Here is a 19,148-nt window from a genome sequence, read left to right as displayed (position 1 = left end):
ATTTGCATCTATGTTCATCAGAGATATTGGCCTGTAGTTCTCTTCTTTTGTAGTGTCTGGTGTTGCTATTGGAATAATGTGGTCTTCTTAGAGTAAATTTGGAACTTTTCTGTCCTTTCCTATGTTGGGGAATAGTTTGAGAAGAATAGGTATTAACTCTTCCATAAATATTTGGTAGAATTTACCTGTGAACCCATCTGGTCCTGGACTTTTGTTTGTTGGGAATTTTTTTAGTTACCAAGTCAATTTTGATACTAGTGATTGGTCTCTTCAGATTTTCTATTTCTTCCTGATTCAGTTTTGGAAAATTGTATGTTTCTAGGAATTTATCCATTTCTTCTAGATTGTCCAGTTTGTTGGTATATACTTTTTTTTATAATATTCTTTTACCATCCTTTTTATTTCTGTGGTGTCAGTTGTTTCCTCTTTTGCATCGGATTTATTTATTTATTTTTTTCTTGATGAGGCTGGCCACAGGTTAATCAATTTTTTTGATCTTTTTGAAGAACTGGCTTCATTGATCTTTTCAATTGTTTTTTTTTTTTTTAGTCTCTATTTCATTTATTTCTGATCTAATCTTTATTATTTCCTTCTTTCTACTAGATTTGGGCTTTGTTTTTCTTCTTTTTCTAGCTACTTCAGGTGTAAGATTAGGTTATTTATTTGAGGTTTGTTTCTTGAGGTAGACCTGTCATGTTATAAGCTTCCCTCTTAGAACTGCTTTGGCTGCATCCCAGAGATTTTGGACCATTGTGTTTTCATTTTCATTTGTTTCCATACATTTTTTGTTCTCCTCTTTGATCTGTTGGTTGACCCATTGATTGGTTAGTAGAATGTTATTTAGCCTTCGTGTGTTTGTGTTCTTTCCAGTTTTTTGTTTTGTTTTGTTTTGTTTTTAGTAATTGATTTCTAGTTTCATACTTTTGTGGTTGGAAAAGATGCTTAATATGATTTCAGTCTTCTTAAATTTACTGAAGCTTGATTTGTTGCCTAATGTGATCTATCATGGAGAATATTCCATGCTTGCTTGAAAAGAATCTGTTTGGGGATGGAAATTTATGTATGTATCTGTTAGGTCCATCTGGTGTAATGTGTCATTCAAAGGCACTGTTTCCTTATTGGTTGTCTATCTAGATGATTTGTCCGTTGATGTAAATGTGCCATCCCCTACTATTATTTTATTGCTGTCAATTTCTCCTTTATGTCTGTTAATAATTGTTTTCTATTTAGGTGCTCCTATCTTGGGTCCATAGACATTTACAGTTGTCATACCCTCTTGTTGGATTGATCCCTTTATCATTATTTAGTGCCTCTCTCTGTCTCTTGCTTACAGTCTTTGTCTTAAAGTGTATTTTGTCTGATATTTAAGTATTACCACCCTGACTTTTGTGGGGTTTTTTTGTGTTGGGTTTTTTTGTGTCCATTTTTCCATCACTTCACTTTTAGTCTGTTTGTTTCTTCAGTTCGGAAATAAGTCTCTTGTAGGCAGCGTATAGATGGGTCTTTTTTTTTTTTTTTAATCCATTCAGTCACTCTGTGTCTTTTGATTGGAGCATTTCATCTATTTACATTTAACCTTGCTGGGTAGAATATTCTTGGTTGCAGGTTTTTTTCTTTCAGCACTTTGAATATCCTACCCCTTTCTGGCCTGCAAAATTTCTGCTGAAAAATCAGCTGGTAATCTTATGGGGTTTCTCTTGTATGTAATTGTTATCTTTTATTGCTTTAAAATTGTCTCTTTATTGTTACTGTTTGCCATTTTAATTATTTTGTGTCTTTGAGTGGATCTCCTTGGGTTCATCTTGTTAGGGACTGTCTGTACTTCCTGGACTTAAATGTCTGTTTCCTTCCCCAGATGAGAGAAGTTTTCAGATGTTGTTTCTTCAAATAAGTTTTTTGCCCCCTTCTTTCTCTCTTCTCCTTTTGGGATCCCTGTAAAGTGAATGTTATGCTCATCGTCACTGAGTTGCCTTAACCTGTTTTCATTCTTTATTATTCTTATTTGTTTTTGCTGTTCAATGTGGTTGTTTCCCATACCCTGTCTTCCGGAGTGTGGATCTGTTCTTGTGCTTCCTCTAGTCTGCTGTTGATACTCTTCAGTGAATTTTTTCAGTTACTGAATTCTTCTTCTCTGACTAGTTTTTTAAAATATTTTCTCTTTGTTGAAGTTCTCACTGAGACCCTCCACTCTTTTCTCAGGCCCAACGAGTATCTTTATGACCGTTACTTGGAATTCTTTATCAGTCATATTGCTTATCTCCATTTCATTTAGCTCTTTTACTGTGATTTTGTCTTATTCTTTTATTTGGGAAGTATTCCTCTGTCTCCTTATTTTGTCTAACTCTCTGTGTTTGTTTCTGTGTATTAGGGAGGTCAGCTATGTCTCCTGGTCTTGAAAGTAGTGACTTTGTGTAAAAGAGGTCTGTGGTGTCCTGCAATGCAGTACTCCCTGGTACCAGAATCAGGTTTTCCACTGAGTGTTTTCTGTGTGGGCTCTGTGCCCGCCACTGTTGCAACTGAGCCATGTTTGCCTGCAGCCCAGATGGCTACACTGTCCTGCTTTTCCTATTGTGGGCATATTGGGCAGGGTTTAGCCCCTACACAGTTGAAAGGCCTCTCTGAAATTGCCTACAGCTCATTGGTGGGTGAGGTTGGAGTCAGGCTATTTATCTACTGTTAGCCTCTCTGCCATAACTATGGGCATATAGGATAACAGGACTTGCTCCCTCTGTGGGCAGCTAAGAGGCTCAGCTGCTGGATCTGTGGACATGCTGGTGTGTTGGGTTCCATCTCTCCGTCTCCCATGAGTAAGAGTCACTTTAGAGTGGCATATGTCCCTGTTGGGGCTGCTTGTGGGGAGTGATGGGACAGAAGCTGCTTTGGAGGATGCCTGCTGAGGTGGGTCCACAGGGAACGCAGTGCTGGCGAACTAGATGGAGAGTGTTAGCTCTGGCTCCAGCAAGTGTCCTGCTATCTAGGCTGGGGGAGGGGGAAGAGAAATGAAGCCTGTCGGCACTATTATTCCTGGAGAAATCTGAATATCCCTGCCCCTCCTTTGCATGTTCTGAGATTAGTAAATAAATCTTCATGTATACCATAGGTGCTGTGTCTCTCCTTGAGTTAGTTATTATACTGGCTCTGTAAGGATGGGAACTCAGTTTCCTGTTGCGCTTCAGGTCTCCTGGAGTTAAGCCCGCTGATTTTTTTTTTTAAGATTTTATTCATTTATTTGAGAGAGAGAGAGCAGGAGGGAGAGAATCTGAAGCAGACTGCTCTGAGCACAGAGCCTAATGCAGGGCTTGATCCCACAACTGCGAGATCATGATCTGTGTCAAAACCAAGAGTCAGCACTCAGTCAACTGAGCCACCCAGGAGCCCTTAGCCCACTGAATTTTAAAACTCCTAAAGTTAAGTCTCATCGGTTTTCAAAGCCAGGTGTTATGGGGACTCGTATTCCTAGTATGGGTCCCTAGTGCCTAGAGTGCCTGGTGTGGGGTCTGATCCTCACTTCTTTGTGCTTGTGATGTCCCTCCTGTTTGTGGTTAGTTTCACAGAGGGGTTTGGTTCCTAACCACATCTGTGCCCCTCCTACCCTTTTTGATGTGGCTTCCTCTCTACGATTAGTTGTGGAAGGTCTGTTCTGCCAGTCTTCAGGATATTTTCAGAGTTAGTTATATATATGTAGTTGTTACATCAGGTGTCCATGGGAGAATGTGAGCTCAAGATCCTGAGAAGTCTTAAACACATTTTATTAACATGCCCTTATATAGTAAGTATGCTAATAATATACCAACTTCAAAAGATGAACCATTTCATAGAAACATTAGATACCCTAAGTAAGCCACCTAGAGCTCATTGGTAATATTTGATAATTTGTGAAAATTTTCCTTATATGACTGGTCTGGGAGTACTTTTGAATATAAATTGTGGTATAGAGCAATGGTCCGTGTTAATGCCCCAGGGGAACAGATAGAATAGAACCTAGATGGCAGAGTTCAATAATCCACTATTTTTGAGAAGGTCGAGAGTCTCTTTTCAGTATTCTTTAACTTTGGTGCCTTAAGACCCAAAGTAACTTTTTGGTGAGTAGCTCAATTAGAAGAACTCATTGTTTAATAATAAAAGCATATTCTTTGTTTAAAATATACAGGATCTTTTTTTTAAATTGAATCTGAGATTGTTCCTTTATTACTTCATAAGTTCCCTTGTGTCTCATATAGTGCTTATGTCCTTGAGGGTGAATCCTCCCTTCCTCCCTCCTTCTCTCTCTCACTCTCTCTCTCTCCTGTTAGTATGTTTTCTGTCTCTGACATTGATAAGAAAGGGAAAGTGAACAAGTTTCCAGAATTTTCAGATAAGCAAAAAATAAAGATTGAGACTGGCAGGAAAACATCCAGAGGAGCAGTGATGAGAAGAATCTGCTCATGGTTGCCGTGTGTCTGACTGTCTTCAGTGAGGCACACTGGGAAGGCTGGGACTGATCTCACTAGCTAACATTAGTAGCATTGTTTATGGCCAATGGAGAGAAGGTGCTGATGGCTCTAAGAGGATGATTTCATCTCCCTGTTATGGGGAAGCATGGAGCCATCAGAAAGTAGTTGTCCATCTTCTCTCTCTCTCTACCTAAAACCTCAGTCTTCAGCCTTGCTCTCTTGGGAGGACTTTTTCCAACTCTGAGCCAACACCAGTCTTTCCACCTGTGCCAGGGAAACCTGACCTCAGACTTTCTCCATGACTTCAGTTCCATAGTTAACCCTTCCTGGTTCACATTTTCAACGCCTCTTAAAAAAAAAAACAACAACAAAAAAAAAAACACTGGACTCTGCTGCCTCCTAAGCCATCATCCTCATTGTCCCTAGTTGCTTCTCTTACCCACCATTTCTTGGAGTTTTTTTCTACCAGTGGACTGCCTCCATTCACTTACCATCTACTCACCCACTTTTGCCACTTGTCCTCCAGCTCTTCCCACATCACTCTACCAAATGTGCTCTCAAAGACCTACTTCTGAGATTTAGATTCTGAGTGTGGGGGCTTTAAGTCTTCATTTTTCTTGATTTTTGAGCAGCCTTCGACAAGATACACTGTCCATCCCTTGCATCGTAGACCTTGGTCCTCTGTCTAAGGGTCTTCATCTGTCCAGCATGTTTCCTCTGTCTATGGGTCCTCATCCTCCCTGCCACCCCTGAACCCTGTCCAAGGCCTGGTCCTCAGTCTTTTTCACTCTTTTTCAGGAGTTTCTCCCCTCTGGATCCCATTTAGGCCAACAGCTACAAGTACCTCTGCACTGTGAGCTTTTCTACTTTTCCAGCTCTGGAACCCAGTTTTCCCATCACAGAGTCCAGTGCTTTTTCATCTCCAAGCTTTCTGTTCTTACTGAGCCTTTGGCCCCGGATTCTCTCTGTATATAGCTTTCCCTTTGACATTTTGACTAAATGAAGAGATCCTGGTTAAGATAAAGTAAGCATTTCATTCAGAATAATGGGAAACTCCTACATTACCATTGTCACTCCTACCCCTTGCAAAGACTTATTTTGTATTTCTTCTCCTTTGTATAATTTATTGAAATTTTACTTTGACTACTGGAGTAAATGTTTCTTTAATGTTGGTCTCCACCAGCTGCATGAGAACAAATACCATGTATATGCATCCAGTTCACAGTTGTGTTTACTGTGCCAATTATAGGTCTTGGCACATAGCAGGTGTGCAGTATATTTTTGCTGAAGGGAAGAATAAATGAAGTAGGAATTGACCATTAAAGATTTGCCAGTAAGTTATCAAATTTTAACTAGGTAATTGGATTTTAAAAATTTTTCTCAAAATACATGTTCTTTTTCATAAGTAAAATGATTAACATTCAATATTGTTTTAAAAATTTAAGTATGACTTTTATAAATGTTTTATTTCAGTGGGTGATTTTTAAGGAAATTTTCAGGGTATCTGTTGGTAATGAATGTTCCTTTAATTTTCTCTTTCTGATTGTTAGGTTTTTCTAAAATGAAAGCATTTTCAGTACTGATTGTTATTTTAGCATTATTAATGTTAATCTTTTAAAAGGGTTTAATGTTGGGGCGCCTGGGTGGCTCAGTCAGTTAAGCGTCTGCCTTCGGCTTAGGTCATGATCCCAGGGTCCTGGGATCGAGTCCTGCATCAGGCTCCCTAATCAGCGGGAAGCCTGCTTCTCCCTCTCCCACTCCTCCTGCTTGTGTTCCCTCTCTCGCTGTCTTTCTCTCTCTGTCAAATAAATAAATAAAATCTTAAAAAAAAAGGGTTTAATGTTTTCTAACTATAATAGTAACATATATTCATTATTGAAGGTTCAGAAATACTGAATATCCCCAGTTAAAATTTGGCTTATTTCTTTACATATCTTTAATATATATCTGCACATACTTACACACTCACATTTTTCCCCTCTATAAGATTGGATCTTACTGATAACAGCATTGCGTATTTGTGGTCTCTTACAAGCTTGTTCTTATATTATGAAATATTCTCCTAAATGAAATGTGCATTTTAATGGCTTCATGATACTACATTGTATGAATTTACTATCATTTATTCAATGATTCTGTTACTTTAACAGTGTTAAAACTGTTGGTATAATATGCAACAATTTAGCTTAACATATTTTAAGCTAATATACACATACTTTTCAGTGAAAGTACTTTATTACTAATGAGTTAGATTTTAGTGGGAACATATTTGCATATTGCCAATGTATTAGTTCAGTCTGCCATGACAAAGAACCATAGACCTTCCCACTGTATCTTCACATGGCTGAAAGAGAGAGGAAGCAAGCTCTCCGGTGTCTCTTATAAAGGCACTGATCCCATTATGAGGGCACCACCCTCATGATCTTGTCTAAACTTAATTTTGTCCCAAAGGCCCCATCCCCAAATATGATCTTATTGGCTGCTGGGCTTCAGTAGATGAATTTTGTTGGGGGAGGGAGATGGACACAATTCAGTCCATAGCAGCCAACAGTGAAAACTATTTCAGAAACTATTTGTTGTTCCCTAAGTAGCATTTTAAAAACTAGGACGTAGAATTGTTTTCATTTTATCCATGGGTAAGATTATCTGAAAATCTTCATAGAAAAAGTAAAAATTCTAACTATTCCTTATTCATCATGGAATATGTGGTTAAATTATGCATTATTGGCATAAAATGGAACTGTGAAATTACATGAAATTGCTGTACTGTCCCATTCTCTGAATGTTCATAGTTCCAGAAAAACTGCAAGTGGCTCTTAATGTCTTTTAAAATAGTCTGTGAAAAGAGACATTAGAGAGTTTCCTTTTCCTGTGTGGAAAATAATAGCCAGTTTTATGGGTGATTATTATCACCCAAGTTTCTTTTAAAATTAGTCTCATTCTGTCCAAAAAAGACTTACCATCTTATAGTGCTTTATATTTTTTGAAAAATCTTTCTATAATACCATTTTTAAATGTCAGTGATAGATTGATCTTATAACAATGTCACTAGAATAGAATAAATTTGATCTCTATTTAATATTGAGAAACTTGAAACTTAGAGAAATTACGTTATCTTACCTAGGGTCAAAAATCCGGTTTGGATTAGTTCTGTTACTTCAAGTCGTATCTTCTGTGTGTTCAAAAGAATGTAGAACATTTCTATTTCTTGGTCTGAGAAATAGTAATTAATCAGAGAAAGATACTTTAAAATGGTTACCTTTGTAATTATGTAGAAAAGTGAACAGTTAGAGAGGATTCTGGTCTTGTTAATGTCAACTCGAATATTCATATATAGCATTCTCATTTAAAAATAATATCATTAAATAGGGGTGTATTTTAAAGAGTCATTTAAAAGCACTGTTGGGGCACCTGGGTGGCTCCGTCAGTTAAGTGTCTGCGGTTGGCTTCATGTCATGATCCCAGGGTCCTGGGACCAAGCCCCGCATCGGGCTCCCTGCTCAGTGGGGAGCCTGCTTCTCCTCTCCCCGTCTTGTGTTCTCTCTCTCTCACTCTTTCTCTCTCTCAAATAAATATTTTTAAAAAATAAAAGCACTATTAATTTGTTATTATGCTTAGCATCCTTTTATTGTTCTTTTTTTAAGTTTTTAGAAACTTTATTTTAACATTGTGGTCCTGGAAGATACTGTTATATGGCCAGTAGAATATTGTATTTCTTTTATATAATACAGTTTCAGAACCAAATAATTGGTTTTCTTAATATGTGAGTTGTTGTGGTTGGAACCCTGGACTATTTGAGACTAAACAAAGCTATAAATTCAGATATTTTCTATTTTTGGCTGCCAATTTTGGCTGATAAGATGGCTTGGCATGTCTATATCAGAACAGGAGTCAGTAGTAAGGTCTCTTTCACAACTACTCAACTTTGCTGTTGTAGTGGGAAAGCAACTGTAGGCTATCCATATGTGAAGGGCATAGCTGTACGCCAATGAAACTATTTACATAAGACAGGCAACAGCCATATTGGGCCTGCAGGTCCCAGTTTGCTGACCCCTGGATCAGAGTATCAAGTGAAATAGAGCTCTTCACCATAATATTTCCCTATTATTTGTCAGATGTTTTATTTACTTAAAGTCTATTCTTTTTAACTTAATGCTTTCATTTTGTATGCTACTGTACTTTTATATTGTCAGCTACTTTTCTAGGCTCTCTAACATTCTCACACAGCTTTCCAACATTTTTGTCAACATCCCCAAATTTAATCAATTGAACATTTGCTGAGTTTCAGGAATGAGTGGTGGTAAGGAAATGGAGGTACTGGATTTAAAGAAAAGACAGGCTCCCATGGACTTGGTGGCTTTAGAAGACCTATTAAAGGATACAGGACTTGAGATGACCCTTCAAAGACTGCAGGGAAATTAAGTATTAGAAAAAAGAGAAGAGTATTTAGGGGTGCCTGGGTGGCTCACTCGGTTAAGCGTCTGCCTTCAGCTCAGGTCCTGATCCCAGGGTCCTGGGATGGAGCCTGGTATTGGGCTCCCTGCTCAGTGGGGAGCCTGCTTCTCCCTCTTTCTCCCTCCCTGCTCGTGCTGTCACTCTCTCGCTCTCTTTCTATAAATAAATAAATAAAATCTTTAAAAAAAGAGAGAGGAGTGTTTTTTTAAAAAAAGATTTATTCATTTATTTATTCATTATTTATTCATTTGACAGAGTGTACAAGCAGGGTGGAGTGGCAGGCTGAAGGGGAGGGAAAAGCAGGCTCCCTGCTAAGCAGGGAGCCCCGGATCCGGATCCAGGGCTTGGGATCAGGATCTGAGCGAAGGCAGATGCTTAACCAACTGAGCCATGCAGGCACCCCAAAAGAGAAGAGTATTTAATGACCTTTTCAAGATCATTTCCTGGGATAAAATGATGAAAAGTGTAACTTGTTTTTCTCTAGGGATTCCTTCTCTTTGCATTATCTCTTTTCCTTCCATGTGCTTCGCGTGACGGATAAGGGACACACACAGACTGTCCTGGGAAGGTCTAAGACCTGTGGCCTACACCACTCTAGCAAATGGACTTCGCTCCAGCTGCTCGGTGTGTTTTTCCTCAGTGCCTCTTTCAGCCTTTTCTGGGCATCCACATGGTAGGCAGATATGACCTTGGGGGTGGGTTGTGGGAGACCACCAACTTTCTTGGGTTACAAGCTACATTTATGCTTAAATGTGTAAATGAAAGATATCTTTCATGGGGATCTTTGCTAGCTCATTAGGGACATAACCTGGGGTTTGGAATTAGAGTTATTAAAACAAGAAAAACTATAAATAAGCATTTATTTCCCTTCTGTTGGACATATTTTCCTTTGGAGGGAACTAGCAGGAGAAGTAGCTGGCAAGACAACTGGGGTCTTGCCATCTCTCAGTCTTTTTGCCTTTGTTATGATTACATCTCACAGAGTAGAGCAGACCACGTGAGTATATGGGGAGGGGATTGATTCTGGAAGACAGGGTCCTATGTGGAGAGAGTGGAGCCCCTGCAATGGGGGTATGCCTCCAGTGTGTCTTCTCCTTGCAGAAGTACAGCTATAGGCCAGGCAGGTGACCGCCTAGATTTAGCAGTAGGATCTAGACTTACCAGGGTATGTGAAGAGCCAGGGAGTCTGTCTCCATTGCGTCAGTCTACATAAACAAGTTCTCTACAAAAATGGCAATGCTGGGCGCCTGGGTAGCGCAGTCATTAAGCGTCTGCCTTCGGCTCAGGGTGTGATCCCGGCGTTCCGGGATCGAGTCCCACATCGGGCTCCTCCGCTGGGAGCCTGCTTCTTCCTCTCCCACTCCCCCTGCTGTGTTCCCTCTCTCTCTGGCTGTCTCTCTGTCAAATAAATAAATAAAATCTTTTAAAAAAAATGGCAATGCTTTTGCAGCTTCATTGCAGTTTCTGCCTCTTGGTGCTGGAATTCATTTCTAAAGCCAGAATAAGATCACGTTAAAATGAGAAAAGCTCCAGGACACTGATTTTTAGCTTCCCGGTTGTTGGATTGTATAGTGTTCATTTCTTTTTACTTCAGAAGAAAGTGGGTGCATCTCTAAGCCTTAAGTAATAGTCATGAATGTTGTACTATTTGACCACAGTGGTATGATGCACGGTCTCAAAGAACATGCAGGAATGGGAGCATTACTCTAAAGGGACTGTTTTGTCATTTGGAATTAAGGTTGAGGAAATCTTAACAGAATCATTAAAATTCAAGGACTAAAATGAAAATAAAGACCTATATGCAGGACGCTCTGGCTCTAGGGACCTGGCTTGCCTGGAGACAGAGGAAGAATTAGGCAGTGAGTAAAACTACAGAGATTGATATGTGAGCAGAAAAGTATGAATTGGATTTTGTAAGGAGACCTGTAGGAACTTGAAGGGTATCAGCTTTAAAAACAGACTATAGAGGGGGGTGCCTGGGTGGCTCAGTCGTTAAGCGTCTGCCTTTGGCTCAGGGCGTGATCCTGACATTCTGGGATCGAGCCCCGCATCAGGCTCCTCCCCTGGGAGCCTGCTTCTTCCTCTCCCACTCCCCTACTTGTGTTCCCTCTCTCGCTGGCTGTCTCTCCCTCTGTCAAATAAATAAAATCTTTAAAATAAAAAATAAAAACACCATAGGGGAATTAGAAAAGAAAATCTCTAAATTTAGAACCTACCAGACATTAAACAGATGAAAGAGGCCTTTAGGAAGAGTTAGGGCCTAGAGCTTCCACACATGCAAAGCCTCTCTTCCTCTGGGACACTCATGTAGGGCAGATACTTACTCTGAGGCTCCTGACCCTCACCCCCAAGCTAGACTGGGCCATATGGAAAACTCCTTTCTTCTAGACTATGTGGCCTCCTTTGCCTCTTTTATCCTGTTTCATTTGTAGTAAAGTCTTCAGGTGCAACTAAGGTTGGGCTGAGGTAAAACTAGCCAAGTAAATCAATCTATGAATCCAAAACAATGCGTGAATTTTTGGTATTTAGTATTTACCATAGCCAATATTATGTGTGTTGAAAAATACCAGTCCAAATGAAAGAATTAACTTCCAGTAAGAAAAGAACGCGGTTTGCTGAATTGCTTCTCCCTTTTTCAAACCATGCAGGTAATATATGCCTTAAACACTAAAAACGATGAGCATGAATCTGCCATCCAAGCCCTCAAAGATGCTCATGAAGAAGAAGTCCAACAGATTCTTGCAGAAACAAGAGAAAAAATCCTGCAGTATAAAAGCAAAGTAGCAGAGGAGTTAGACCTTAAGAGAAGGATTCAGGTTTTAGAAGCATCATTAGAAGATCACATAAAAATGAAGCAGCAGGCTTTGACAGAATTTGAAGCTTACAAGCACAGAGTTGAGGACATGCAACTTTGTGCAGAAGCCCAGCATGTCCAGCGCATAGTAACCATGTCTAGAGAGGTTGAAGAGATTAGAAGGAAATTTGAGGAAAGATTACGGAGTTTTGGACAACTCCAGGTACAGTTTGAAAAAGACAAACGCTTGGCATTGGAGGATTTGCGAACTGCTCACAGACGGGAGATCCAGGAGCTGTTGAAGTCACAGCAGGATCACAGCGCCTCGGTCAGTAAAGGGCAGGAGAAGGCGGAGGAGCTGCACAGGATGGAGGTGGAGACCTTAAACCAAACACTGGAAGAGCTAAGACTTGAACAGAAAAAGCTCATTGAGGATTATGAAGGCAAGTTGAATAAAGCTCAGTGCTTTTATGAGCATGAGCTTGATACTTTGAAAAGGTCACAGCTTTTTACAGCAGAAAGTCTACAGGCTAGCAAAGAAAAGGAAGCTGATCTTAGAAAAGAATTTCAGGGACAAGAAGCAATTTTACGAAAAACCATAGGAAAATTAAAGACAGAGTTACAGATGGTACAGGATGAAGCCGGAAGTCTTCGCGACAAATGCCAGAAGCTTCAGATAGCACTTGTTACAGCAGAGAACGGTGTTCAGGTAAGTAAAGAATGTCACGTTAAATGTATAGATTCCCCCCCTCCCCCATAACTGTCTTTCTCTTTCCAGTTAGACGACTTCAACTTTTTTTTCCATTTTGCTTTCTCCTACTTTTCCTTTGTGAGAAAATCAGTAAAGGGGTAATTTTTACTATTCCGTAGTTATTATTTCCAACTAGAACTTCAGATATTAAAAGGCCCATAAAGATAACTTAAAATCTTACTGATTATAAAAGGATTTTATTGAAATAACATGTTAATATTTTTCACAAGTGGCTTTAGAGAGTTAAAAAATTGGGCTTTGGGTTTAATTATGTTTTCTCCTTTACCTTCATTAATAATGACCTGCCCAATGAACAAAAAGTTGATTGCTTTATAAACTTGAATTAAATAGGCATATGGCACGTTTGAAAAAAAAGCCGAGAAGTCCCTACAAATTTTGTTTTACTGGCATAGACAATTTCATAGCTGTTTGTAATATCTGTGCAGTTTTTGAGTGAATTAGAAGGGTAGAATAGCCCTTCATGATTGGGTCGTGTGATTTATGAAGATAAGTTACAAGTGTCATCGAAACATATAAAAGTAGGTATCATTAACTGCGACCTTTGAATAAGAGAAAGTTGATGCTTGTAATTTGAATTAGCGTCATTAGCTTAGCTAATGAGCTTAGCATCATTCTTGCATATTAATAATGGCTATTTGATCATTCTTAGGTTCTTCAAAAACAGCTTGATGATGCCAAGGAGGGAGAGATGGCCTTGTTGAGCAAGCACAAGGAAGTGGAAAGTGAGCTAGCAGCAGCCAGAGAACGTTTACAGCAACAAGCGTCAGACCTTGTCCTCAAAGCCAGTATGTGTGACCACAGTTCTTGGTATATTCCTCAGCTAAAACCAACACTAAAATGTTAATTCAAGACAAAATTTGCTTTTTCTTCCCATACTTTAAAATTATTTAGGCTCTAAACCTGTTAAAGAACTCTAATTTCTTCTTAATCATGAGTAAGATAAGCAAATGACAACTTATTTTTAGGAATATATATTTATAGAAAAATTAAGAGTTAGCAACAGTAAATCATTCACTAAAAGAACAGCGAAGCATTCTTTCTAAGAGGGTTTTTGTTCTTTAAAAACATATGTTTAAAAAAAAACATATGTTTTAAAGTATTTAAATTAGTGGAACTATATGTGAATTACAGTGTCCCATCTCATTTGGTTTATTAACAGGGAGCATTTTACATACTAAAGCTGAGTTGCCCATCCTGCTATGGCTAATGTGCTTGTTTTATAGCCCTTACTAGAGGAGGTGGTGACCCATGTCATGTGCCCAAGTGTTTATTGTGCCAGGTAAAGCCATTTGAACTATTCTCTGAGGATGTCATTTGGCTCATCGGCAAATCCCATATAACCTTTCCCCTAAGTAGGAGTTTTTCAACTTTAACGTATACGAAAATCACCTCAAACGGCTTGTGCAACCACAGGTACTGGGCTCAGCTTCAGAGCTTCTGATACAGTCGGTCTGGGGTGTTCTTCATTGCCAGCCAGGGTTGCAGGCCTGCTGGTCCAGAGCATTGAGAATCACTGTCCTGACACAAGCTTTCTGAGACCCTTTCTCTCATACTCATTTTTCGTCTCTCTCATCACCCCTTCCTCTTTTTTTGTTGTCATTATTTTTTTCTTTGACAACTTCACTGTCCTTATCTGTCTCTTACTCTACCTTAGTTCTTTATCACATCTCTTGTCTGAAACAAATTCAGTCTCAACCAAATAGCTGCCTGCCATCTTTACTGCCTACATACAGATTTCTTTGTCTTTTATGAGAATTTGAAAAAAGAAGAGATTAGAAAAGACTACTCAGTTTGGCGCCATAGTATTAGTCAGTACATCCTGTCTTTGTTTATTCCCGAGGATTTGATATACATCCCTAAGGAGTTGCTTCCTACTTCAACTTGTGTAGTTGGAAATCTTAAAAAAAAAAAAAAAAAAAAAAAAAAGATTCCTGGGTACAGGGGGCAACATCAGTGATGTGAAAATGGACTTCTTTCTAGTTTAAGTTATTCTACTTGGATAAGTATTCCCATGTAAGTATTTCTATTTTATACAGTGAAGAAATCAAAGTACTATTTGTACGTGCAGACTATTTATTTCACGCAGGTAGTAAGTACAATTGTGTCATTAAATATAAACAGTTCTATACCACAATGCAATAGATTTTAAAGTGAAGGTTTTCTTTTTGGGGCATAGGTCATATTGGAATGCTTCAAGCAACTCAAATGACCCAGGAGGTTACAATTAAAGATCTAGAATCAGAAAAATCAAGGGCCAATGAGAGATTATCTCAGCTTGAAGAAGAAAGAGCTTTTTTGCAAAGCAAAACTCAGAGTCTGGATGAAGAGCAAAAGCAGCAGATTTTAGAACTGGAGAAGGTAAAAAGCAGTGGAGTCCATCCCCCCTCCCCCAACATCAAAGAAAGGAAAAGAAAAAAATGTTCAGTTTTCATCTTTTTCAAATTTGATTTAAAGTGTTACTTCTACTTACAATCCATCTCTTAATTCTAGTAAGTTTTTGTTTTTATTTTGAGGGAAAATGGTATACAGCTGGACTATCCCATATTGTGTCTATGTTCAGAATATTATTAATAATTTTATATTCAGAATATTATTAACAATTTTATAATGTAAAAACTTAAGACATTTCAACCTATTTCAACCAGAAAATGAATAAACGCTTATTCCTGTGGCATGTACATTTATGCTTAATGGTATATATTTTTGTATTAAATATATTATTGCATATACACCTAGGAAATTTCTATAAAACTAAAAGAACAACAAGCATCAAGCTCTGAAAATTCCTATACCAACATATTGAATTTCTAGATTAAACAAATAAGACATGTCATTTGTAGAGTAATTGCTAAATATTTATTGCAATTTTTCAGATATTCACAATACTGAGTGGGAGTTTCGTATACTTCTTTTTCTTTCCCTCAACAACCAAGCATATTCAAAAACTTGCCCCTTGTTCACCTCCCATTCACTCCTTACCCAAGTGTCATGTGGTTTCTCTTACCACCACTCCACAGAATCTGTGTTTGTCCCAGCCTCTACTGACATCCGGGTTGCTGGATTTGGTGAATCTTGTCCAAATGTGGTACTCACTCCTCTCTGATTTATAGCATCTCTGTTTTGGTGTTTCACATTCTCGCACATTTTCCTCCTGTCTCTCTGGCCTTGCAGTCTTATTTCGGAGTTTCCCTCCTCCATCTGTTCCCTCACCGTTGATGCTCCCCAGCATTTTCACCTCATTCTACGGGCTCATCCGTCTAGTAGCATAAAACTTGTTCAGTGATTGCTCCCAAATCTGATGGTCTAGGCCTGATCTTTTTCCTAAATTTGACTCCTATGTCTCTAACTCCCACAAGGTACGTTGGTTTCTCACAAACGTTTCAAATCAGCATACCTAGAACTTTCTCCCCTCAAAAGTACTGTATTTTTTTTACTCCTTTTTTCAACTGGTAGCACTACAGTCAGTCTGGTTTGGCAAATCAGTCATTATTGATTACTGTTTCCTTAGCCCTGTTATCTGTTACCAAGTCCTGTTTGTTTTCTCCTCCCTTAATATATGTTTTATTCCATCGTCTTTATTCCTTCATACCCTTTCACAGATTCTAGGTTTAGCTTTAAGTCATTGTGGCCTGGATTTCAGTTACAACTTCCTAACCACTCTCCCTGCCTCAGTCAACTCACTAGCCTACTGCCAACGTGATTGTTGTTAAAAGTATGTCAGATATGTAATTGCAATGATTTCTCATTCCTGTCATAATGAATTCCAGAGTCCTTAGCATAAAAGACCCTTCCTCATCATTTGACTCCTGCCTCCTGCTGAGCCTTATCCCTCACCACTGTCAGCCTCGTGTCTTCTGTTCTGTCCACACTGCTTAGCTGCATGGTCTTCCTGTCTTACCTAAACTTCACCACCTGGCAGACTACTGCTCATCTTTCAAAATGCTGGAAATGGTTTTGAATTCAGGCTTTTGACGTCAGATCTAGGTTTGAAATTTTCTCATCTCTCATTTCCTGATGGGCTTGTGAGATTTAAATGAGAGAATGTGTTATCAGCAGCTCAGATGTTCTCTCTTCTGGAAAGCTTTCCCTGATGTATGTATGTATGTATGTATGTATGTATGTGTGTGTGTGTCTCTCTCTCTCTCTTTCTCTCTCTCTCACACACACACACATATCCTTTCCCACCCCATCCAGGTTCTCTCTTCTCTCTTTCTCTCTCTCTTTCCTCTCTCTCTCCTCTCTCTCTCTCTCTCCTCTCTCTCTCTCTCTCTCTCTCACACACACACACACACACACACACACACACACACACATCCTTTCCCACCTGTTCCAGATTAGACTCCTTTACCGTATACTCTTAAAACACATGATGTACACTCCTTTCATAGAACTTATAAAATTGTATTGCCACTGTCTTTTTCCTTTTTCCCATTACTAGACTGTGACTGCTTAAAAGGCATATAACTGCCGGGGATGTACTCTATGGTGACTAACATAATAAAAAATAATTAAAAAAAAAAGAAATCTGAAAAGAAAAGGCATATAACTGGCACTCAATAAAATTGGATTGAATAATATCATGTGAGTGGTAAATTGGTAAGCCGTTTTGTGTACAGTTTTGACATACAGGAAGCCTTTCTCTTAAGCTCACGGATGTGCTAGCTTGCACTTCGTTCTAACCTAGTAATAGTTTATTTTATTACTTGTGTTAAAATTATTCATTTTGCCTGTGCTACCCTTTTTCTGAGACATCAGTGATGTAATCTCATGTCCAAAGCCTAAATCCCGTAGTGCTCAGTTCATTCAAGTTTATGTATTTACTGAGTATTCAAAATACTAATAGCAGTAATGAAAAAAGCAGGTGCAATTATTGATCTTTATTTGCTTTAATTTTAGAAAGTAAATGAAGCAAAGAAAACTCAGCAAGAATATTATGAGATGGAGCTAAAAAACCTGCAAAATAGATTGGAAGGGGAGGTAGCTCAATTAAATGCGGCTCATTCTAAGACTTTGGAAGAATTAGCTTGGAAGCACCACGTGGCAATTGAGGCTGTCCACAGTAATGCAATCAGGGATAAGAAAAAACTGCAAGTGGTGAGTACAAACTCAGCGCAGCCTCGCGTTGTTAAACTGGAGCGGCTTCTGTAGTGACCCAGCGTGACCCATACTGTGGAGTAGATGGGCGGCTTCGTTCTGATGGCTGCTCTCTCATAATCACTCTGTAAATCGTGATTCAAAGAGTAGCATATTTAAACATTGTTGACATGGGATGTAGTTTATTAAATTGATAGGAAGCATTCCTACTTTGTTTAAGCTGTGGTGGAAACACTCCCTTGATCTTGAGCTGTCTCTTCATGAGGCAGCTTCTTAGGTGTGCTCCTCAGGAAGCCTCGACGAATTGCAGCACTTTTGCCCCTGTAGATGCTTCCTTCCTGTTGCACAGGAGAAAAAGCAAGGTGTCTGACAGATGTGGGCCTGACACTGAGCTCTTTGCTGACTCGCTGCCTAACCTTGGGTCTCAAAAGCCATGCCTCAGGCTCCTCATCTGACAGAGGAAGATAAAATCCATCTTGTAATGTTCCTGTGAGGGTGAAGTGAGATAAAGTGTTGAGAACTCAGACATGTCCTAGCATATAGGGATAAATAAACGTTAGTTATTAGTATTTCTTACTGCGTGCCAGGCACTACAGTGATGTTTTCCATCTGTTTTATTTAATCCTCACAACAATCTCATAGGTTTAATTGCTATGCCCTTCTTCCCGAAGAAGAGATGGGGGACAGAGAGGTTAAACACTTGGCACAAACACGTGCAACTAGTGAGAATCAGGTCTTGAATTCAGGTCTTAGATATCAAATCCTAAGACATTTAACCACCACACATAGGCATGTATTCATGATGGTTGTTATATGTTTTATGTAATAGCATTTTACAGTTTACTAAGCTTTTTTATATATTCCTTATTACTTAAGACTTGGAGGTTAATGTCATTTTATTATACAGATGGTGAAATAGGTTTAGTAAACCTAAATGATTTATTCAGTACCACTAACCTAGTAAATAGAAGAGGTTGGATATGAATTGAGATATTTGCCTCTATGTCTCTTCCTTTTGTGATGCAACAAGTTGGAAAAAAATATTCAACACCTGAACTTAATTAAAAATTCAAATACAACTTCCTGTTAAAGTGTTATTTCTATCTAAACTTACTATATTATGTTTATGTGGCTGGAGACAAAACTTAATGACATGTTATTTCTCAAAATTGTGGTGGTTGTTTTCTCTGTGCCAGCACACTATTCCAGAACACATTTGTGCAGCTTTAATTAGGTGGTGCCTGTGCATGCTTACTGACTATACATATGTGCCATGTGCTCGGGGATTTAGGGGGAAGTATTTAGTGGTAACTGCTGCTTCAGTTAGCACTTCCATAGCTATTTTTTGTTACTATTTTTTCATTTCTACATCCCTTATTCACCTTAGCCTTTTCCTCTCTTTTCATAGTATTTAACTTGCAGGTGTTCTGCCTTCTGTCTTTCTTTATTCTTCCGTATTAACTTCTAAGTACTAGAATCAAGGCATCTTTCATCAATATCATTTTTGCCTTCTTCCTTCTCTCCTAATTATCCCCTTGCCTGTTGAATTTCAATTTCTGAGCCACCTAAAAATCTGCTTTATGCTACTTGCATTTCTTGT

At 38.8% G+C, this 19,148-nt stretch overlaps 1 protein-coding gene across 9 annotated transcripts in view; it reads left to right on the top strand.

Annotated features, from left to right (window-relative positions):
- Positions 1–19,148, top strand: part of FAM184A (family with sequence similarity 184 member A) — a 176,945-nt gene that overhangs the window by 98,563 nt on the left and 59,234 nt on the right. For all 9 annotated transcript variants that reach the window (XR_006779841.2, XM_087865426.1, XM_087865425.1 and 6 more), the window contains 4 exons: positions 11,537–12,391; positions 13,104–13,239; positions 14,631–14,812; positions 17,351–17,548. Coding sequence is in view for 8 of the 9 variants with exons in the window: in XM_087865426.1 (XP_087721552.1) it covers positions 11,537–12,391; positions 13,104–13,239; positions 14,631–14,812; positions 17,351–17,548 (1,371 nt within the window). In the remaining variant the exon portion in view is untranslated. The remainder of the gene's footprint in view (positions 1–11,536; positions 12,392–13,103; positions 13,240–14,630; positions 14,813–17,350; positions 17,549–19,148) is intronic.

The sequence above is a fragment of the Ursus americanus genome, chromosome 11 (genome assembly GCF_024610735.1).
Source record: "Ursus americanus isolate L20-20 chromosome 11, mUrsAme1.1.p, whole genome shotgun sequence".
NCBI lineage: Eukaryota > Metazoa > Chordata > Mammalia > Carnivora > Ursidae > Ursus > Ursus americanus.
Note: the sequence above shows the minus strand (reverse complement) of the source record. Positions and strands in the feature narration are given on the sequence as shown.